Genomic DNA, 25,261 nt, shown 5'->3' with positions numbered 1-25,261 from the left:
AATTTTACCAACCTCATTATCTATACTACTAACATTATTCATTTTAAGCCATTTTATTACCATTTCATTTTATAACCTATACTAACACATGCTAACTACCAATATAAGAATAATTTCTACTACTAGTATGGTTCAATTTAAAAGTGTACCCATTGTGACTTATACAACTCTAACATTAATTAACCCGAAATGACCAATATTGTACGAAAAACCGCGAAACAAGCACGGACCAACCCGGGCCAACCCCAAGGCCGGCCGTGGGCTGCCGTGGGCCTGCCGGCTGCTGGCTGCTGGCCGTCACCCCTACACCACCATTTTTCCATTTTTGTTTAGTAAAAGACCGTCTGAACACTAATTAATCGTTCTCAATTCAACTTTGTTAATTTAAACTAACAAAAGGCATAAATTAAGCATGCATGCAACAAGTTTTAACATGTGAAAACTACTACTCAAACAAAAATCACCAAACATACAAAAACAACAAAGCATGTGACGATCTTTCGTCGAGTAACTCGAAATATGTTACCTTAAGCTAGAAAATGAGCAATTAGCACCTCAAAAACCCAAACCCTAACAACAACTAGCCGCTATCCTCTACAATATATGAGTCCCCGAACTCGTCCTCCAATTCTTCACCTAAATAAACAATTAAAACACAATAATAAGTACCTAAAACCGAAATTACCGAAAATTCATCTTAAAACAACTTCAAGAAAACTGAAATTAAATTATACCAAGTTGTAGATCTCGACGAGGGGATTCCGGAAATATAAATTATGCGAAAAACCGATAAGAAACGCAAAAGTTATGGCGAATATGAGCTTTGATTTGGTAAAATGGTGTTTTCTTATTTTAGAACATTGAAGATGTTGATGGAAGCAAAGGAAATCAGAAAAAAAAAAAAAAAAAGAAAGGAAGGGGTGTGGTCCGCGGGAAAGGGAAGAGGAAAGGAGAAAAGCGGGTTTGAGTCGGGATTTTTCGAGTCGGTTTTGACTCGTTTCGATAAAAATTAAAACCGTAGGTCAAACGCAAATTCCGTCAAGACCAAAGTTCTTAAACACGAGATTACAAGAAAATTGAGTATTCATACGACCCATTTCCAAATTCGTTTACCCAACGTTCAAAAGAATTGTCATTTTCCCCCCGATACGCCCTTATTTCGAAATAAAAAGTTTTACACGGTTTAAACTATTTTTAAACATCTCGAAACTATCAAAATAAATACTTTTCTTCAAAATATAATAAAATTATATTTCTTTGAATTATTTTTACTTTAAATACTTAAATATCAACTTTTATTTGATTAATAAATTATTTTCGAAACATATTAACGGTCCGAAATTACGGGGCGTTACAATCACCCCTCCTTTTAAAAAGTTTCGCCCTCGAAACTTAGAAGGAGAAATTATAGTAATAAGAAAATATAGGTATCTTTTCAATGAAACGGTGATACTCTTGTTGATCAGACAAGAACATCCATATTCATATCAAGATATAAAAATATTTCTACACCAATAAATGAGAAAACCCATTATTGGGACGTCACCAACAACGAGATTCAACATTCACTAATGTTAAAACCATTGAAAATCATACAAGCATTTTCAAACTTTTAGTTTAAAATTCTATAGTAAGAATACTATCTTTACTAATTATGATTATACAAGGCTTAGTAACTCGGAAAAATAGTAAGAAAAGGAATACCTTACGAGAATAATTCAGGATATTTAGCTAACATAGAAGCTTCAGTCTCCCAAGTCTCTTCTTCGACATTTCCACAACGCCAAAGAACTCGGACTAGAGGTACAACTTTGCTCCTAAGTTGCTTATTGGCTTTTTCAAGAATCCGAATTGGCCTTTCTTCAACCACCAAGTTAGGCCCCAATTCAAGAATCTCTTCTTGGATTATATGACTAGGGTCACTAATGTACTTCCTCAACTGAGAAACATGGAAGACATTATGAACCTTGCTCGATTTGGGGCAATTCTAAACGGTAAGCAATCTGGACCAATCTTTTCAATCACGAAAAGGTCCAATATATTTAGGGCTCGCTTCCCTTTAACGCCAAACCGTTTCACCCCTTTCATAGGTGACACTTTAAGGAATACTTGATCATCAACCTCAAAGGAAAGTGGTCGACGACGGACATCGATATGATGATTTTGGCGGTCTGAGCGGCTTTCATCCGCTCTGAATGATCTTAACTTGTTCAATGGACTCGGTCACCAAATCGAGTCCTAACATTGGAACATTTTGGGTTTGATCCCAACATACGAGAGTACGGCATTTTCTACCATACGAGCTTCATATGGTGCCATTTTAATGGAGGCTTGATAGCTGTTGTTGTAAGAGAATTCAACCAAAGGTAAACATTTCTCCCAAGAAGTTTGGAAATCTAAGGCACAGGCACGAAGAAGATCCTCTAAAGTTTGAATCGTTCTCTCAGTTTGACCATCAGTGGCAGCGTGAAAAGCAGTGCTCATCAACAGTTTACTACCCAAGGCCTCTGTAATGCGGTCCGTAAACGAGAACAAAATCGAGGATCTCGATCCGAAACTATATCTTTAGGAACCCCATGATAGCGTACTACTTCATTCACATAGGCACCAGCTAGAACTTCTAATCTCCAAGTCTCTTTGATGGGAATAAACCGAGCACATTTAGTCAATCGGTCCACAATCACCCAAATAGCATTCTTCCCAGTGGAAGTCCTGGGTAAGGCCATCACAAAGTCCATGGAAATAGACTCCCATTTCCAAAGAGGAACATCCAAGGGTTGAAGCAAACCCCCGGGCTTTTGATGTTCTATCTTTACTTTCTCACAGGTGAGGCATTTACTGACATACTCCATAACTTCAATCTTCATCCTAGGCCACCAGAATTGCAATCTCAAATCTTTGTACATTTTGGTACCTCCCGGATGAATGGAGTAAGGAGAAAGGTGTGCTTCATCAAGAACTCTTTTTCTCAAATCAAATTTGCACTCGGAACATAGATTCTACCATGATAACGGAGATACCCATCATCATCAATCTTACAATCCTTAGCTTGCCCAAGTTGAATTTTAGCTCGAATGGATATGAAAGTAGGATCATTAGGAAGGCAAGTACGGATCTCACGGTGGAAGTCAGGTTCGGTGACATGGCATCAAGATGATGAGAGCCCCTTTTTACAAGGCTTACTCCTAATTTTTGAAGTTCTAAAGCAAGTTCAGGAGGTAAGTCCCGAAAAGAATTCAAAGAATGACAGGATTTTCTGCTAAGAGCATCAGCCACCACATTAGCTTTTCCTTCATGATAAATTAGATTGGCATCATAGTCATTCACCAATTCTAACCATCTTCTTTGTCTCATGTTCAGCTCTTTTTGGGTAAAGAGATATTTCAGGCTCTTGTGGTCGGTGTAGATGTTGCAATGGACTCCAATGAGGTAGTGTCTCCAAATCTTCAAAGCATGTACTACCGCATGCTAATTCAAATCATGAGTCGGGTAGTTAACTTCATGAACTCTAAGTCTGTCGAGAGGCATAAGCAATGACTTTCCCTTTTTGCATCAAGACACAACCTATACCATGCTTAGAAGCATCACAAAGATACATCAAAGTCCACTCCTTCTTCGTAAGGTCAACACGGAGCGGTAGTCAACCTCTTTTTCAATTCTGGAAGGCATTTTCACACTCTTGAGACCACACAAACTTAGACTCTTTCTTCAAGAATCGAGTCATCGGCCTAGCAATCTTTGAAAAATCCTTCACAAATCGCCGATAGTAACCCGCCAAGCCAAGGAAACTACGGATTTCAGAAACATTGGTTGGACTTTTCCAATCAACAACGGCTTCAATTTTGGCAGGATCTACCATAACACCCTCTTTTGGAATGACATGCCCAAGGAAGGTCACTTTAGGTAACCAGAATTCACATTTAGAGAATTTTGCATACCATTTTTCACGGCGCAAAATCTCTAAAATAACACGAAGGTGTTGGACATGTTCTTCTTCAGATTTAGAATAGATCAAGATGTCATCAATGAACACCACAACGCACTTGTCAAGGTGTTCTCGAAGAAAGTACGGTTCATCCGATCCATGAATACAGCTGGAGCATTGGTCAAACCGAATGGCATCACCGTAAACTCGAAATGACCATACCTCGTACTGAAGGCAGTTCTAGGAATGTCAACTTCTCGGACTGGAATTTGATGATAGCCCGAACGAAGATCAATTTTAGAAAAAGTAGAAGCACCACGGAGCTGATCGAAAAGATCATCAATTCTAGGAAGAGGATATTTATTCTTGATAGTAACTCGGTTAAGTTCACGATAATCTATGCATAATCGCATAGATCCATCCTTCTTTCTTACAAAGAGGACAGGAGCACCCCAAGGTGAAGAGCTAGGTTGAATAAAACCTTTGGCAATCAAATCATCCAGCTGAGTCTTCAGCTCTTTCATTTCAGACGGTGCCAGCCTATAAGGAGCTTTAGCAATAGGGCCGGTACCAGGAATAAGATCAATAGCAAATTCAACTTCCCTTTCAGGAGGAATTCCCGGTAGCTCATCAGGAAAAACATCGGGAAATTCACATACTACAGGAATGTTCTCTTTAAGAGGCAGAGAGGAAGAATCAGAAAAAGTCACCATACACAAGAAAGCTTGATGCCCCTTTTTCATCGCATTGACAAACTTCATAGCAGAAATTAGTTTAGTACCGGTTTGTCTTTTAACCATTTGATAAGACACACGGTGACCTGAAGGGCTTGTAAGAATTATTTTCTGATCTCGACATTCAAATCGAGCATGATAAGTATGTAACCAATCCATGCCCAAAATGACATCAAATTCTTCAAGCGGAAATTGGAAAAGATTTGCTGGAAATATAGATTCCATAACAGAAATAGGGACTTCCGGATAGATTTTAGAACAGGAAAAGACATCACCAGAGGGTAAGGATATAGATGTGCTTTCTTCTTGTGATGATTCAAGTGATAATTTATTGGAGAGTTTTATTGAAATAAAAGATAAAGAGGCACCCGTATCAAATAGTACCAAACAAGGAACATCAAAAATAGAAAATGTACCGAAGAATGATATCGGGATGTGCCTCGGCTCACCACTCGGCTCATGACAAAGATACGGCCCTTCGGCCTCACTGGCCTAACTGGCCTCACTGGGACGACAGGAGTGGTAGGAGCTGTCACCTTCCTCTCCGGGCAAACATTAGCCTTGTGGCCCGGTTTGTTACAAGAAAAGCATATAATAGGATCAACGAAGCATTTACTGTGGGTGTCTTTGGTTTCTTGCGATTATAGCACAAATCGGTCTCTAGTACCTTTATTATCATTAAAAGCTGAAGATTGACCACCCCGGTTAGCTTGAACATTAGAAACAAATATTCTCTTGTTTGTGTCAGAGGGAGATGAGATGAACCTAGGTGAAGGAGTAAAGGGCCTAGAAGAGGGATATAAAGGCCTCTTGCCAAGATTATAACTAGTTGCACGAGCTTCATTTTCAATGTCTTTCAATGAATTCTTGGCCCATAAAGCATCATTATAAATTGAAACAAAGCTAGTGGAATCCCGACGGACCATGCTTTTGATCTTAGGGGAGAGCTTTTCAAGATAAAAGAAGGCTTTTTCGTTGTCATCCTTCACCAATCGAGTTCCATAATGAGCCAACTTGTTGAATTTATCGGTGAAGGCCTGAACTGAAAGGCTTCCTTGCTTCAACTCCATGAATCCCTTTAACTTTTGCTGTTTCAGCTCTTGAGGATAGAAACGGGCCTCCACTAACTCCTTGAAACGTACCCAGTCAAATCTTGGTTCAGCTGAAACGGTAGGCCCAGTCATGGACCACCACCGGTCTGCTTCTCGTACTAGGAAATGAGAGGCTAGCTTCACTTTATGTTCCTCCTTGACATCATACAACGTGAAGCTTTTCTCCAACTCCCAAAACCACCCTGTAAGAGCAGTTGGATCAATCTCTCCACCATAAGTGGGAGTGTTGATTCGGGTCAATTGGTTAGCCACCCAAGTATAGGTGCCTGGAGTACCCTCAGCTGGCGGAGGAGGAAGAGGAGCTTGTTGATTTTGTTGATTTTGTTGGTTTTGGAGAATTTGAGTAAGAACTAGTAAGATAGCATCATCAATGTCTCTTCTTGGCGGAGCCATCTTTCAAAAGGGAAAAATTTAATTAGTACCTATCAATTAGCAATCACAAACAGACTACCACATAAAATCCTAATTCTACCCATCCTACCCATCTCTCAAATTTATTATTTAAAGGTCAAGTGATTTTTAAGTGGGGTACACAAACGTGCGTTGGGAGCAATAGGCTCTGATACCAACTGTGACACCCTTATCTAGCCTTAATTAATTACGTAAATTCTACAGAAAAACTGGTAGGATATGTTTGTAATTGGTTCAACTAGCCAAAAACCTGTAATTTCAAAAACTTTTCTAAACCAATCACAACATTTCCAACATTCCCAAAAGGCGGGTGCCAAAACCTGCAATGCTAATGAACTACTTATATGCCATAGCTAAATAAGAAAATAGAATGATACAAACCAAAAATAGAAAAGGGAGACATATGTCCCTTCAAATTATATACAAAACCAAAAGGTAAAAGGTTTACTAATAGAATAGTCAAAACTAGATCCAAGGTTCTTTGCTCACTAGCTCGTCTGTGACCCCAACAAGCATCAACAACCTGTCAATCGCATTTTATACAAACACGAAAGCCACAATTCAGTGGGGAGTAACTTCGAGTCCTCCCAGCCACGAATCGTCAAAATTAATGTAACATGTAGTAAAACATGTAAACAATATGATAAACAATGTAATTATCATGTAAATCTAACCTATGACCCCTAAACTGACCAAACTAAACTATCATGTGAATCATATAATTCAAATAGTAATCCAAACTTTATCAATCAGAATCGGCTTACATCTCACCTATTGATTCATAAAATCACCATACAAGAAAGGGCAATATATCAAAAAGACAGGCATAAGTTCTTAGTACGGTCAATAGTCACTTTGTAACTCGAGTCTATACCACGAGGTAGGGAAGGTAATCGAACCGGTATCTTGGCTCGTGTTAATATTAATAAAACATGGCCAAGAGACAACACAACCCTAGCCTAAAAATCTGAGACCTAGACATGCGGATACACACCACCGCACCCAAGACCCACAATTTTTCTAAAACAAAGTGAGTACCCTAAGGAGTCCACCAAAGGGTTGGCTAGTACTTAAGCTGATCACTTACTATCAAAATAAGTAACTGAGGTCATGCCCCAACTTGGATATAAATCCACTAGTCAGGAACACAAAGGCTATCAAGCGGTGAACATATACTCGTCAAAGACTATAAAGACCTATCTATGATGAAGGCCGAAATACTCACCTATGACCTAGTCCCGACTAGTCCCGACTTGAATACTTTAGCCCACACCACACAAGACTCACCACACAAGTCAAGTAATACACCCACTTAACCATAAGAGGGCAAAGAGTCCTACTTACCAACATAAATTCTAACATTCTATCATGTGAAAGGCTATATAAATGTCTATTCAAAGATACAAATCCAACAAGTATCCTCAATAATTATTAAATACCAAATTTCAATTCTAACAATATTAACCATATTAAAGGCTTCGGGGAATCTAGGGCCGTTTCTACAATATAAGAAGCTACTTAAATCAACTAATTACACATGTGAGATAAAAATATAATGAATGGCCTAAAACAAGAAAAAGGCCGACTATCTAATTCATTCAAAATTTCATCCAACCGAATTTTTACCCGCAACCTGACCTGCGGCAGTGCGGGTTAAATTGCGGTGACCAATCACTCAATTGGTGACATCGAATCGGTCAAAGGGATTAAGGCTCGATTTTCGGCACAATCATCAAAACATGGCAATTATTGCTATAAAATTTACCTTGAGCCTAATCATTACAATTTCATCTTATAAACTATCCTAACATGTGATAACTATCAATATAAGCTAAATTTTACCAACCTCATTATCTATACTACTAACATTATTCATTTTAAGCCATTTTATTACCATTTCATTTTATAACCTATACTAACACATGCTAACTACCAATATAAGAATAATTTCTACTACTAGTATGGTTCAATTTAAAAGTGTACCCATTGTGACTTATACAACTCTAACATTAATTAACCCGAAATGACCAATATTGTACGAAAAACCGCGAAACAAGCACGGACCAACCCGGGCCAACCCCAAGGCCGGCCGTGGGCTGCCGTGGGCCTGCCGGCTGCTGGCCGTCACCCCTACACCACCATTTTTCCATTTTTGTTTAGTAAAAGACCGTCTGAACACTAATTAATCGTTCTCAATTCAACTTTGTTAATTTAAACTAACAAAAGGCATAAATTAAGCATGCATGCAACAAGTTTTAACATGTGAAAACTACTACTCAAACAAAAATCACCAAACATACAAAAACAACAAAGCATGTGACGATCTTTCGTCGAGTAACTCGAAATATGTTACCTTAAGCTAGAAAATGAGCAATTAGCACCTCAAAAACCCAAACCCTAACAACAACTAGCCGCTATCCTCTACAATATACGAGTCCCCGAACTCGTCCTCCAATTCTTCACCTAAATAAACAATTAAAACACAATAATAAGTACCTAAAACCGAAATTACCGAAAATTCATCTTAAAACAACTTCAAGAAAACTGAAATTAAATTATACCAAGTTGTAGATCTCGACGAGGGGATTCCGGAAATATAAATTATGCGAAAAACCGATAAGAAACGCAAAAGTTATGGCGAATATGAGCTTTGATTTGGTAAAATGGTGTTTTCTTATTTTAGAACATTGAAGATGTTGATGGAAGCAAAGGAAATCAGAAAAAAAAAAAAAAAAAGAAAGGAAGGGTGTGGTCCGGGAAAGGGAAGAGGAAAGGAGAAAAGCGGGTTTGAGTCGGGATTTTTCGAGTCGGTTTTGACTCGTTTCGATAAAAATTAAAACCGTAGGTCAAACGCAAATTCCGTCAAGACCAAAGTTCTTAAACACGAGATTACAAGAAAATTGAGTATTCATACGACCCATTTCCAAATTCGTTTACCCAACGTTCAAAAGAATTGTCATTTTCCCCCCGATACGCCCTTATTTCGAAATAAAAAGTTTTACACGGTTTAAACTATTTTTAAACATGTCGAAACTATCAAAATAAATACTTTTCTTCAAAATATAATAAAATTATATTTCTTTGAATTATTTTTACTTTAAATACTTAAATATCAACTTTTATTTGATTAATAAATTATTTTCGAAACATATTAACGGTCCGAAATTACGGGGCGTTACAATTGAACCCTATTAAAGTGAACTGGATTGACATAGTATTCGCCCCTAGTTGCTTATATGAGGTGACATCTCGAAGTGACTGGAGTGTGACGCGATTGATGGCAAGTTCAAGTGTCATAGAGTCATGAGAGATGACTAGTCGATCACATAGGCAGACTGTATGAGACACTCTGTCGGGCTTATGACCGCTTATAGAGTTCTGGAAATTTTTATAGCCTGGTCGTGGCGAGAGCTACTATAGTATTCTTATGAGTCGATTCTTTGACTAAAGACTGTTCGCCTAAGGTGGCACAGTTTCAGAGTAACTTTGATTTATGTTCTACGACTTTCGTAAATGGGGTCTAAAGGGCATATTTTGGGTTATGATAAGTTATGGCTATTCAAGGGAATAGTGCAATAGGAATTGTCCATCCCTGTCAGGGTTATCTTATATCTCAAGGCCACTCGAGGAGTAATGAACTGGAAATGCGTGGCCACGCTCGAAAGGTATCTATGGTAGATAATTTCGGTCAGACAGTTATTCTCCAGATCGGGGAAACCACTCGTGATATGATCAAATGCAAGTACGACCTGCAAGACACCTTGCATTGAGTGGGAGATAGTAATAGGACAAGAGAATTGGTGACGCACACTTGTCGCGGACAAGTAGGAGATTGTTGGAGTAAATGTCCTTGACAATAATGCGATCACATGTTTAAATCTCATAATAGGAATGCATGAGGGAAAGTAATATTTTATTGTCAACTGATCCACATTAATTGGTAATGATTGGCTGGCTAGAGTTTGACATTACTGTCGTATGATGGTGGTGATCAGTTGATCCCTTAAGGTCATACTTCTAGGGTAACACTCTTAATTGATTAATTAATTAATTGTATGTTGATACAAGTTAATTAATTCCTTCAAATTGAACGAATGATTTTGTGAGTGAGAATTCGTATCTTATTGTAATTCGATTAAATAAGATTCGTTCTAAGTAATGTAAAATTGTTTTATTACTTAGGTTTTATTATTGTTTATGAAACAATCAAAATAAGAATGAATGATTTATTTTAAATACAAGTTGTTGTGATTTATAATTCTATGACCCATTTTAAGTACTTGTAATTATGAATTACTAGTTAATTTTTTTATGTGATTTATTTTGTTTATATAATGATTTTTAATGAGTTAAAAATGCATTATTAAATAACATGTCTAGTAAAATGTCCAATATGTCACACTATACAAATTAACACATGACAAACTTAAAATGGACCCTTTTAATATAGAGTGTACCGTGTAAATGGAAGGGGTTGGGTAGGTTTAGGACTTAATTGTTGCTCTAATTAAAAATTGAGCATAATGATTATGTTTCTAAAAGACCTATACCTAGCCCTACACCCTATATCTTGAGAAGAACATCTTGAGCATGGATAGGGCACTCTTCCCCTTGTACCACCCGGCCACCCATGGAGAATAAGGATAGTTTTTCTCTTCTTATTCTAATAATTCCATTCTTACATAAATTATGTGGATAATTTTTGGATATTCTCTCTAATGGTTAAGAAAAAAATAAGAAAGAAAATCTCACAAAAACACTAATATTATCAACACATTACTAGTAGTAGTAAGTAATAATATTAGTAGTTATTTTAAGATACATATATTAATTTCTAGTATTCAAATTAGTATTTGTTTAAGAGGGTTATCTTGGTATAAATCCTTGAGGAGTAGATTCTAATATTGGATCTAAGTTCATCTTTGGAGCACTATGATTTTCTTAAGAAGACTAATTTGGAAGGTGTCGAATTAGTATAACCATTCGGCCCTCTTTGTAAGTAGATCGATTTCTTCTTACTTTATTTTATATTGTTATGCATGCTAAGATCTTGTTAGTTTATGACTAAACTAAATTTATATAGTTATTAGAAATGTCTAATAAGAGGTTTTGAATCTTTCAAAACCACCCAATTAACCACCCCAGGTAAATCGTCGACAGTCACTTATGGGCCAGGCGAAGTCACAGTGGTCCAAGCTAACCTATGGTCGAAGTCACGGTCCCTTGGGTTGCGTGTATGGTGGTGCACGGTGGTCTACAACATGGTACAAAGCAATATAAACATTAATTGAATAAATTATGAGACAGTCTTATCTTTTGTCGATTATTTGATCTTAATTCCCTTCCTCTTTCTCTAGATCTCTTATTCTCTTCTTTTTGTGAATTAATTTTAGTTTATGAATGAATAAAGCTAGGGTAAGGTCCCCTCTTCTCTATTTATAGTTGGTAGAAAGACACCAACCCAGGTCACGATGGTCAACGCAAAGGGTTCAAATCCATGTTTTAATCTCGCGGGTACACTACGACCTAACCACAAAACCACCCAATTAACCACCCTAGGTCAGTCGTCGACAGTCACTTATGGGTCAGGTGAAGTTACGGTGGTCCAAGCTAACCTATAGTTGAAGTCACGGTCCCTTGGGTTGCGTGTATGGTGGTGCACGGTGGTCTACAACTAGGTACAAAGCAATGTAAACATTAATTGAATAAATTATTAGACGGTCTTATCTTTTGTCGATTATTTGATCTTAAGTCCCCTCCTCTTTCTTTAGATCTCTTATTCTCCTCTTTTTGTGAATTAATTTCAGTTTATGAATGAATAAAGTTAGGGTAACGTCCCCTCTTCTCTATTTATACTTGGTAGAAAGACAATTAGGAAACTCTATTTATATTATTATTAATTATTCTTATATTATTATTAATTAGATGAGTAATACACGCCCTATTACACGGCCAAATACTAATTCCTGATTCAACCATTATTTATTATTTTATTATATTATTCCGTCTCATCACTATCATTAATTAAAAATGTCATCATTAATCCATGAAATTGTAACTATAAATGCTACCAAAATAAGGGGTATTACAGTCTTCCCCCTTAAATATAACTTCGCCCCGAAGTTCACTTGAAGTACTCAAATTAGCCGAACAACCTCCAACTGGCCGAATAAAATTCGAACCACCACATTATCAAATCCTTAAAACACACTCTATTTATTAAACTTACCATCAAAATGCAATAAAATGCGAGGTGTTACATCATATCCCCCTAAGAAAAAGGGTTACGTCCCCGTAACCAACTAAATTAAACAAAAATATTAGGGTACTTGTCCCTCATAGCAGCTTCAGCTTCCCATGTAGCTTCCTCTACGTTATGATTAGTCCACAAAACCTTCACTAAAGTTGTCTCTCTATTCCGAGTCTTTCTCACTTTTCTGGCCAATATTTCCTTAGGCAATTAAACATAGGACATTTGCTCATCTATCTCCACATGCTCAGGCTCCAATACATGAGTAGGATCACTCACATACTTCCTCAGTTGCAAAACATGAAACACATTATGAACTTTGTCCAAAGCTGGAGGTAGTGCTAATCGATAAGCTACCTCTCCAACTCTGTCTAAGATCTCATATGGTCCAATGAACTTCTGACTCAGGTTACCACTCTTCCCAAACCTCATCACACCCTTCATAGGAGATACTTTTAGCAACACTTTGTCTCCTACCCCAAACTCTATCTCACTCCTCTTCAAATCTGCATAACTCTTCTGTCTATCCTGCCCAGCTCTCATCTTTTGTCCTATTACCTGTACTTGCTCCACCATTTCCTGAATCATCTCGGGTCCTAATACCACAGTATATGCCTTATCATCCCAAAAAACTGGACTCCTACACTTCCTCCAATATAATGCCTCAAAAGGTGTCATGCCATTGCTAGCATTATTACTATATTATAAGAAAACTCGATCAAATCCAATCTCCCTTCCCATGATCCACCAAACTCCATCACACAAGCTCTCAACATATCCTCTAGTGTCTAAATAGTCTTTTTGGTCTAACCATAGGTAGCTGGTTAAAATGCTGTACTCATCTTCAACTGAGTCCCCATCAAAGATTGCAACTCCTGCCAGAACTTAGATATAAACCTTGAATCATAATCAGAAACAATATCTTTAGGCACACCATGAAGCTTCACCACATACTTGATATAAGCCTTAGCCAACTCCGCCTTACTCCACGTATCTTTCATTGGAATAAAGTGTGCTGACTTAGTTAATCTATCCACAATCACCCATATCATATTATTCCCTTTCTAAGTTCTTGGCAAACCAACAATAAAATCCATGGAAATGCTCTCCCACTTCCATTCTGTCTCATCTAAAGATTAAACTTTACCTTGTGGTCTCTTGTGCTCTCCCTTCAACCTTTGACATACTAATCATCTTGTAACAAACTCAGCTACCTCCTTCTTCATCTTTGGCCACCAAAAAGTCTTCTTTAAATCTTTATACAATTTGTCTCCTCTAGGATGAATAGAATAAGGTGTAGAATGAGCTTCAGTAAGGATCTTTCTCTTCAATTCATCATTATCAGGTACACACCATCTTCCAGCAAATCTAAGACTGTCATCAGAATGAATCTCGAACTTGGAAACACCCTCAGTGCCCACGGTACTACTCATGGCCGCGCGCCACTTCAGCACCCTAGGATCATCTTTTTGCTTCTCCCCGATCTCAGAATATAACTCAGGTTCTATGGTCAAATCCCCAATTGAATCACCCTTTCGAATCATACAAATTCCCATTTTCTTCACCTCTTCATGCAACTTCACCCTTGACATAATAGTGCATAAAGCATGGACAGACTTCCTACATAGTGCATCTGCCACTACATTTGTCTTCCCTTCATGATATACTATCTCCATGTCGTAGTCTCCAATCAGATCAATCCATCTTCTTTGTCTCATATTCAACTCTTTTTAGGTATAAATATACTTCAAGCTCTTGTGATCAAATAATACCTTAAAAGTAGCTCCATAAAGATAATAGCGCCACAATTTCAATGCAAATACCACGGCTCCCAGTTCCATATTGTAAGTAGGATAATTCTCCTAATATGGCTTTAATTGTCTTGAGGCATAGGCAATTACCTTCCCATTCTGCATCAACAAGCACCCCAAACCATTCTTCGAGGCATCGGTGTATACTTCGAAATTCTCACTCCCTTCAAGCAAGACAAGAATAGGAGTTGTAGTCAAGCACTCCTTCAAGGTTAGGAATGTCTTCCCACAACTCTCATTCCACTTGAATCTATTTTCCTTCCTCATTAAAGTAGTCAACGACTTAGCTATTTTTGAGAAGTCCTTTACAAACCTCCTATAATAACCAGCCAAACCCAGAAAACTCCGAATATCTCCAACATTTTTCGACCTCTCCCACTTGGCAACTACTTTAATTTTACTTGGATCTACCGACCATCTTTTGACACAACATGACCTAAAAACGCCACCTTCTCCAACCAAAACTCACATTTACTCAACTTGGCATAAATATTATTCTCCCTCAAAGTCTGTAATACATCCTCAAATGCTTCACATGCTCCTCCTTATCCTTAGAATACACTAGGATGTCATCGATAAAGAAAACTACAAACTAATCCAAATAGGGACTAAACACACGGTTCATTAAGTTCGTGAAGATTGACGGTGCATTAGTTAACCCAAATGGCATAACAACAAATTCATAGTGTCCTTATCTAGTCCTAAATGAAGTCTTCGGAATATCTTCATTTTTAATTCCCAATTGGTGGTATCCCGACCTCAAATCAATTTTAGAAAATATTCCAGCCCCACTCAACTGGTCAAACAAATTATCAATTTGAGGTAAAGGGTACCGATTATTAATGGTCACATTATTCAGCTCCCTGTAATCAATACATAACCGCATACTCCCATCCTTCTTTTTGACAAATAACACAGGTGCTCCCCAAGGTGACACACTTGGCCTCACATAGCCCTTATCTAAAAGTTCCTCCACCTGCTTCTTAAGTTCCTCCAACTCTTCAGGTCCCGTCATGTAAGGTGCTTTAGAAATTGGTCCCGTTCCTGGTTTTAATTCAATCCCAAAATCTATGTCCCTCTGAGGTGGCAACCCAGGAATATCATTCAGAAACACATCATGTTCACATGCCCTAGGCGCCTCCTCCCGAAGGTCTCTCACATGACACAAAATTAACTGTCCTCCCTTCCTTAAACAAGATTTTAAGGTAGTTGTAGAAATAAGTTTTACTTTAGGCTTAACAACAAATCCCTTCTAGGACACCCTTACTCCCTTCGGTCTCCTCAAGGTGACTTTCTTTTGGTGACAATCAGTAAGACTTTATATTTTTCCCAACCAATCCATCCCTAAGATCACCCCAAAATCTCCAAAGGAAATTCAATTAAATTAGAATGAAAAACAACCTCCCCAATCTTAATCAGTACTTCTCTATAGACTCGGCTACAACGTATAGACTCCCCCAAAGGTATAGTTACATGATGAGTAGTATTTTAGTCTTACTTTGCCCCCCCATTTATACCTTATTCCGACTCGATTTTGCGTGCCTAAACGATTAATAGCTCATTTTATATGTTAATTAGTAATCAGTAGTTTAATTATAATTATTGGAATAATGTTATGTTTTGAGAATTTTTTACTGCCCCTTTAATTTTGTAGGGTCGTGTTCGTGAATAAAAGAAGGTTAAGTGAAGCGAGAGGGAAATTAAGATGGATCAAATACGACACGTGAGCAATAATAAAATGAAAGTCAATCCTTGACTTTGACAAACACCACCATCAGCCCATAAACAATCTCGTGTGCCCAGACGCATCTCCGACAAGCAGTCACCGGAGCAGCCCAAACCTGCATCGTCCCCGCTGCTCACGCACCTGCTCCCACCTCAACCACCATGGTTGAACTCGGATCACCATCACCACCAGCTCATCACCACAGCAACCTCTGCATCAATCGTCAACAACTGATAATCATCAGCCACGACATCCACCCATCATCACTCGCCGTCGCCACCAGCAGGAACCACCACCACCGTCTCCTTCTTTAACCAACAAGTAATAACAACAACATGTTGCCCCTTGTCGTGCTGCCGGCAGCAGCGCAACCCACCAGCAGGCACCAACATCAATTCATCTCCATTTCTCAATATGCTCGGTGCTAGCCTTGTCGCCGGCGGCCGACCAACTGGCTCCTAAAATTCTCTTCTTCTTCTCGCATACACATTGTTCTCTATGTCGTCTTACCTGCTGCCGGTGCACCAGCTCCCACACCAAATCACGTCAATCTCCTCCCCTTGCTTCATGCTTGCGCTGCCATCAGCCTCACCGGCTGCCGTTGGCCCGGCAGGGCCCCCCTCTGCTGCATCTCGTCCTTGCTTTCCCCCTTTTCGCCTTTATGTTGTTTTGATGTAAAAGACCCCCTCCCTTTTGGTTGTAGTGTGTCGATTAGTTGTTATTATTATTATTATTATTATTATTATTATTATTATTATTATTATTATTATTATTATTATTATTATTATTGTTGTTGTTGTTGTTATTATTATTATTATTAGATTAAAAAAAGAGGGAGAGAACTAGTCTATCTATAATTACACTCTCTCTTATCTTATTTTCTTATACTACACATTACATTAGATTAGTTACACTACTCTATTATTTTTCATTCATACATTTTAGAACCCTAGAATATTTCCCTCTCTCATTTTTCTCCTTTAATTAAATTTGTAATCTTTCTTTAATTCTAGTTTAATTACTTTCTAGTTTATCCAAGTTCTTCTCTTTTCATTAGTTTACATTTAGTTTTGGGTTGTAATTGGAAGACAAGAAGAAATTCATCTCCTTCATCAATCCAAGTTCATTACTTTCCTCTTAGTTGGTATAATTCTCATCTTTTGTTTACATTTACTTCCTTAGTTTACATTAATTGTCGTACTTGTTTGTTATTTATTCAATGTAGTAACCTTTATCATGTTTACCATGTTTGCTTGTGTATTGTTGCACTTTGTTGTTGATTTCTCGCCCATGAACATATGTGAGTAGTTTTAACTAGGGCTTAGGGGGATCTTGGGTTGTCAATGGGTGGGAATTTGGGTTATTAACATTTAAATTTGGGTGATTTGTTGGTCTTCATTTTCATGCACATGAAGTGTTTGTAGGAATGTTTGAATGAAAGTTAGAACCTTTTCCTCACATGTTTGGCTTATCTTGGTGCCCTTTGCTATTGGACGACCTATCTTGGTGCTTAGTCTATTAGAAAGTCGATGTGTTATGTGTGTGATGAGTCAGACAAATGAAAATTTGTTGATGAACTTAAGGGGACCTAGAAATTCGCCATAGTTATCGCCCATATCTTGTTTTAACCTTGTTTCATTCTCTATTACCCAAGTGAACCCAAAGGCTTTAATTTTTCCCATCTTTGATCAATTACTCTTTATCTTAGGTTATTTTCATATCAAGTTTCCATATTAGTTTATAATCAATCAACCACCTCCTTTGTTAGACTAAACTAAAGACTTAAACAAGCCAAGTATCTAACCCCCGTCATCCTTGTGGTTCGACCCCGATAAATAATAATTTTTTTGGGTTTTATAAATTTGTGTTTGATATCGGAGTTGACGACAAATCCGACCATCATTACAACATCTTTAACCGCGTCAAACAAGTCTAAGTCTAAGGCTCTAGCATGTTACATGATATAAAGGAATGGGTTGCCCGAGTGTAACACCCCCATTTATTCAGGATCTTTAGCAAGATATTACCAAATAAATAGGACTTATACCATCTCGGTTGCCAGAGGTAGTGAATAACAAAGTAAAACAAAGCAAAGTACTTTATATAAAACTTAGCGATTAAAGGTTTTATTACAATTTAACAAATACTAAATAAATTTAAAATAAAAAACTAATTACAACTCGCAGCGGAAATTAAATAAACTGAAATATAAAACTATATGATCTAGACTTCTAGGTAGACTGGCCGAAGTCCTCACGCTTCCTCATGAGCTTCCAAATCAGCTAACTCAAGTACCTGTCAGTCAATCTGCTCCCCAATAATTGATTCATCACAGGTGTTTAATGAATACACTGTCAACCACACAGTTGAGTAGGAATAACTAACAATAATATAAGGTGAAATAAATGAAAATGTATGATACGATATGATATGCAAATACAATTAAGCTCATCACCTGAAACACCCATTCATCCCGCCAATCCCTGGCCCGGGGTATCCACCATCCCAACACAAGGTTAAGGTATCCATCATCCCAGTATAAAACTGAGGTATCCATCATCCCAGTATAAAACTGAGGTATCCAATGCAAATGCCATGCCAATAATAATAATCATCCCAGAACGAGTCTGAGGTATCCAATGCAAATGATATGAATAAACCAACAACGTATAATCCAATGATATATAGTCCATATCCAATAATTTATCCAATGGCAATTAACCACACAATTCCACAATTACTCTTATCAATTAAATAGTAAGACAAGTTGAATAGTTATCCTACCTGATAAGGGAATACTCCAATTAAAGCAAAGAAATCCAATTAATAATGCTCCCCGACAATTCCGTCACCTAAGTAAATATAATAATTACAATTACTAACTAAACTAATTAACTAATTAAACTAGTTAAAAAACAATTGAACCAATTATGATTTAATTATATTAATTATACTAATTATGCATCAATTATATTTATTATCTTTTCGTAAGTTAATATCACAAAACTCGTCTTAAAACTCCAAAACCAAACCAACTCACAACCCACGATTTAACCCGTGTCAACACACCCCCAAAATGACCGTTAAACCACGGCTACAACCATCCCCATCACCACCGTGCACCAACACCATGCTGTACCAAATAACGGTGGTCACCTGCCCTGCAGGCCACCACCAAAAACCCCCACACGGCTGTCGAAACCCGAGCCCTAGCTGCAACAACCATGATCCCAACAACAACAACACACACACACCCGCTAACTAAACAACCCGTGTACCCACCACACGCCACCACTGGCCACCACCATGGTCTCCTCTGACCCACGGTGGGTCCATTGGCAGCGCCTCCGTCCATGGTCAAGCAAGGTGTTAGATCTAGCCTAATATGTACTTGGTTAAACACAAACCCACAACAACACCCAAGTCACGAACTGGCGGCAACCGTCGCACGAACCCTAGCAACAACCACCCACGACCACCCCAAAGTGGTCGACTCTCCACCCTAAACCACCCTAACCCAGGTATGGTCCTCATACAGTCACTGCAAGGGTATATAACCATTGTGCCCCTATGACGAAGAACAACGAAACAACAACGGCAACACCAGCAGTCAATGCCCTACTCGCCGGTCAGAGGTGGTTAACGAGAGTCCGGTCAGACCCTTGGTTGTCTATGGTTGAGGTCACGGTCAAAGCAAGTCATACGATGGTCTAGAACGCGAGTTATAATAGTTACAAAATCAATATATTATATTATAAGACGGTCTTACTTTGAGATGATAATAAAGCTATATTCTCTTCCTCTTTCTTCTATAGATCTCCCTCTCTCCCTTTATGTGTGATACTTGGTGAAATTATGTGAATAAAACTAAAGGGTAGGTCTACCTTTGCTTTTATACTAGTATAAGGTAGTCTTAGGAAGGTATTAGGAAACTTACCAGTTTTATATTATATATACAATAATCATATATACAATAATAATAATAATAATAATAATAATAATAATAATAATAATAATAATAATAATAATAATAATAATAATAATAATAATAATAATAATAATAATAATAATAATAATAATAATAATAATAATAATAATAATAATAATAATAACGGAAAATTCACGTGGTACCCTCGAACTTTGCCATTTTTCACGTGGTACCCAACTTTTTAAGTTTGTGCACATGATATCCTTGACATTTGATTTTCAAGCACAACATATCCTTTTTATCGTTTTTAAAATTTTCAATTGAGCATAAATTATAGACCAGAAATCGGAATTGACTAATTTTTTTTTTTCCAAATTGATTAACTCTTCGAGATCTATAAATTGATAAAACGAAATTGGTCATTCGGAAATTTATGATCGAAGATATGTTTGATTTGAGGTTTTCGTTAAAAAAAACCCTATAAAATGTCAGTCAGCAATTTTTTTTTCTCAAATCGTAGATTATGCCGAGATAATCATTTAACGAAAAAAAATTGGCCGATTCTGAATTCGGATCTAGGAGTTATGCGCAATTGAGTTTTTTTACAGCGACAAAAAGGATATGTTGTGCATGAAAATCAAACATGGAGGGTATAATGTACACAAACTTAAAAAGTTGGGTACCATGTGCAAAATGGCAAAGTTCAAAGGTACCACGTGAATTTTCCGTAATAATAATAATAATAATAATAATAGTAATAATAATAATAATAATAATTATTATTATTATTATTATTATTATTATTATTATTACTACTATTATTACTATTATTATTATTATTATATATTTTTTGTTTATAAAAATGATGCGCGCAACTTTCATTAAAAGAAAAATAAAAGTTTACATGAAATTGGTGGGGAGCCGAGAAACAATCTGGGCTCCCACACCCTTAGCAACAGCAAAGCTAATTCTAGTAAAAATGTAAGCGGCTACCCGAGCCCCCGCATCCTGAGATACTGAGAATTTCTGGATCCGCTTGAGCAAGGCAACATCATCCGAACCCAGCTCCCCAAGTGATGAGAAAGAGAAGGGAAGGAAACTATAACATTCTTGCGCGCGCACAAATCCCCCGTACTTAGCACACTTACGTTGACGAAAGCAAGATCGCAAGAACAACCCGGCCAGGCACAAAATCCGTCATCCCAGTCTGAGTCAAAGGAGAAGACCCTGTCAAGTCAACGCACACATCACGCCCTCTGTCCCAAGAATAAAGCAGCAAATCCGCATGACGAAGAGAACCACCATGCCCGTCAACCAAACCGATATCAACCTCCTTTTCTGTAGAAATACCAGATCTATAGCAGATGTCGAAAATGTTAGAAATCATATTTTAAATATCACATATTTTAGTTTAATGTTTTAGTCATAAAAACTTAAGAATCTTATGCATGCAAAGCATATAAATAAGTGTAGAGGAAAACCGGTTCCTTACATTGAATATTTCGGTTTATGGGCACAAGTAAGGTCTCCTACCTTCACTTGTTCTTGAGCTATGATGAGTAATAGGATGATCCTCCAAAGACTTCAAGTATACAAGCCACTCCTCTTGATTGCACCCAAGATTATCCCTTAACTCTACTAAATAATATGTGCTAGATATTTGTTTAGTAGTTTACCTTAAAATTGATTACTAATACTCATATATTACATTAATAATATTAGTAATGTGATTTGAACAATTTGGATCATCATTTCTCAAGTTTTTAGAGAAAGATGAACAAGAATAAGAGAGATGAATGCATGTGAATATGAATGAATGGTAAGAGAAAAAAATGAGAAAAACTACTCATCATAAAGAGTAAGGGGAGCCGTGAAAGTGGAGGCTATATGCCAAAATATGGCATCTCCTTATTCTTTTACTCTTTTCAAAATATGTTGGTATGTAAGCTAGTTTTAGGCTAGGCATGATTACATTATTTTATCTCATAAAATAATTCACCCACTAACTACTTCTACACCAATATTTTGGTCCATATACATAAAATGGACTACCATTTTATTTTTTCAATTTGTCACTTGTCACACAATATGTCACATGTAGTATGATACATGTTATTAATTAATTTAATGCATATTTATCACATAAATATCATTTTATAAATTAATTAAATTACATGTAACAAATTGACTAGTGATACTTGATCACATAAATAAAATGGGTCATTTAATTATAATTCACAACATCTTGTAATTATAATCAACCATTGATTCTCATCCCTATTGTTTCTCAAACAATAAACAATTTTAGTAATAAAGCATTTTTATTACTAAAATAAATCTTATTTAATCTCATTACAATAAGAAATAATATTCTCTCTCACAATTGAATTGTTCAATTTTAAAGAATTGATCAACTTGTATCGTCATACAATTAATCAACTTTAAAGATAAGGGCATCATCCTTTAGGTGTGACCTTAAGGGATCAACTAACCACCACCGTCCCACGACAGTAACGTCAAATTCTAGCAAGCCAATCGTTACCGATTAATGTTGGTCAGTTGACTATATAATTGAATCATCCCTTACGTATTCTTAAAATGAAATTTAAACATGTGATCATCATGATCGACAATTGTGATCGCATTATTGTCGGGGACACTCCAACAATCTCCCACTAGTCCTCGACAAGTATGCGTCACCAATTCTCTTGTCCTATTACAATCTCCCACTCAATGCAAGGTGTCTTTCAGGTCGTACTTGCAAGTGATCACATCGAGAGTGGTTTCCTCGATCTGGAGAATAACTGATTGACCGGCATTGTCTACCATGGATACCTTCCGAGCGTGGCCACGCATTTCCAGTTCATTACTCCTCGAGTGGCTCTGAGATATTTTTTTAACCCTAACAAGGGGGTGGACAATTTCTATCGCACTATTCCCTTCGACTAGCCACAGCTATCATAACCCAAAATATGCCCATTTGACCCCATTTACGAAGGTCGTAGTAACATAAATCAAAGTTAATCTGAAACCATGCCACCTTAGGCGAACAGTCTTTAGTCAAAAGAATCGACTCATTAGAATACTATAGTAGCTCTCGCCACGACCAGACTTTATAAATTTGCCAGAACTCTATAAGCGGTCACTGCACGACAAGGTGTTCCTAACAGTCTGCCTATGTGATCGACTAGTCATCTCACATGACTCTATGGCACTTGAACTTTCCATCAATCGCATCACACTCTAGTCACTTCGAAACGTCACCTCATACAAGTGACTATGGGCAAATACCATGTTAATCCGGGTTCACTTTAACAGCGTTCACCATTGTCATACAACCCGTTTGGATGTAACAAAGTACAAGAAAAGAGTTTTTAAAGTAAAAACTCGAACGACAAATGCGATTATCACATATGAATAGTCAATGCCTGATTACTATTTCATATTCTATAATCTAATTTGATCTTGTATGTAGTTGTTCATTTCAATTCAATTGAAATGACATGACTCATCATGTTTAGCCAATGATTAGGCCTTGCTAAGTAGGTTTTAGCAACTCCTTGCTCAACCTTGCTACATACTCATTTTCCTTTCGTAATGCATACCTTGTATTACAAAACTTTCTGAATACGTGTCTAGATCCAATCTAGACAAAAGCTCTCTAGTCATAGAATAGCTCCCACTGTTTTAACAGTGTGCGGGACCCATCTCTCTCGCATATCTCATGATTGCAAGTGTACTCAATTTCCGTTGTAAGCATCTCTCATTGTTCTATATTGACTAGAACGATTCTAGAAAATCCATTTCTTAAATAACATAGCCACAATGGTTCTTTAACCATCTTTAGGTGTTTCGAATACGGATTTTGTTCGAAACCTTATGTAATCTCAACGGTCATTAGTGTAATCCCTTACACAAATTTGTGAATTGCATCAAAAACACTTAACTTTCCATCCTTAATGCTTCTTCAAGCATTTAAGAATAATCTATATCATGTCTATGATAATTTCTATCTTAACCTTGCTTCAATTATCGTCTTAGAATGAGTCCCATTGGACAGTTTCATCCTCTGTGTTAGCAGTCGAATTAAGGGCTAGGTGGGCTGTTTTACATGGTAGTATTGAGTAGTGATTGGGTGTAAATCGGTTGTTGTAACACCCCCATACTCCAAGTGCCTTACCAGGACCACTCAGGTATAAGGATACTACCATCTCGGTTGCCCGAGGTACTGAATATCATAAGACAATAAAGAAACGTACTTTTAAAGTAATTATAGATTAAGTGATTACATGTTCAAACCAAAACTAATAAAAGGAATTACAAGGTTCTCATACGGTCTACTGACTAAAACTATCTAAGCTACTAGACTTCGTCGACACAAACGGAAGACTTCTAAGCGCCACGTGATGACTCATCCGGCTATCCCATACGCGTCATATCACACCGCTCAATAATCGCTCACCACCCCGAATGGATCACCACGAGTTTTTAAAACATTTAAACGGGGTCAGTACTAATCACACAATTCAATACATATATCAACAATAAGATAAACAGACAGCTTAACTGTCACACACACACACACACACACCACCAACTCCTATCATCTCAATACTGACTGTCCACTAGACCAGCCCTGCCAGTGGGGGACCGCAGCCGTTCCCACCTAAGCCCCGCTCATCGTACGAGCGATAACCCTGTCCCATTAATGTGCACATCCCCTTCCGTGGCGGGTTCCACGAAGGGCGAAACTAGGGCGTGAGATCACTCCCGCAAGTGACCCCTCTCAGCCGAGAACGCATCTCGAGAACCATCAACAAACACAACCACAATCACAATCATCATATCAAACAACTAACTACAGCACATCACCAATATCCCATTATGGGACTAATACTGAGTAGGAAATCCTACCTGGAAAGCACAACACGCAGACGGTATCTACAGCTGTATCAAAACGGCTCCTCTACGAATTCTCCTCCTATCATACAGCACATAAAGACTACACATCACAAACTACACACCAAAACCCCCAATTCCTAAATTAGGGTTTAACCAATCTTAACAAAACATTATAAAAACTATATTAAAAGCTTACCCTCGACGCAAGGAATCCAACGACATGAAAAACGACAAGAACCGACCGCCGTCGAACTCCGGAATTGCTAAGAATGCGATTAGGAAGATGAAGTGGTGCTTTCTCTCTTAAACAGGGTTTTAGGTTTTGTAAAAGTGATTTAAAACAATGACGGAAGTGTTTTATACTTTAATCGCATTATTAACAAAACCCGACAAAACAGCCCCGTAAACCGGCTACTCGATCGAGTAGCTAAGGTACTCGATCGAGTCGCCTTACTCGATCAG

At 37.6% G+C, this 25,261-nt stretch overlaps 1 protein-coding gene across 1 annotated transcript; it reads right to left on the bottom strand.

Moving 5' to 3' along the window:
• Window positions 1-12,489: 12,489 nt before the first annotated feature.
• On the bottom strand, window positions 12,490-13,110 carry LOC141632540 (uncharacterized). Its single transcript, XM_074445080.1, has 2 exons — window positions 12,733-13,110; window positions 12,490-12,633 (listed from the first exon to the last, which is right to left on the bottom strand). Exons 1-2 carry the CDS (start codon window positions 13,108-13,110, stop codon window positions 12,490-12,492), a joined length of 522 nt encoding a protein of 173 aa, XP_074301181.1.
• Window positions 13,111-25,261: the final 12,151 nt, after the last annotated feature.

The sequence above is a fragment of the Silene latifolia genome, chromosome Y (genome assembly GCF_048544455.1).
Source record: "Silene latifolia isolate original U9 population chromosome Y, ASM4854445v1, whole genome shotgun sequence".
NCBI classification, from domain to species: Eukaryota; Viridiplantae; Streptophyta; class Magnoliopsida; order Caryophyllales; family Caryophyllaceae; genus Silene; species Silene latifolia.
Note: the sequence above shows the minus strand (reverse complement) of the source record. Positions and strands in the feature narration are given on the sequence as shown.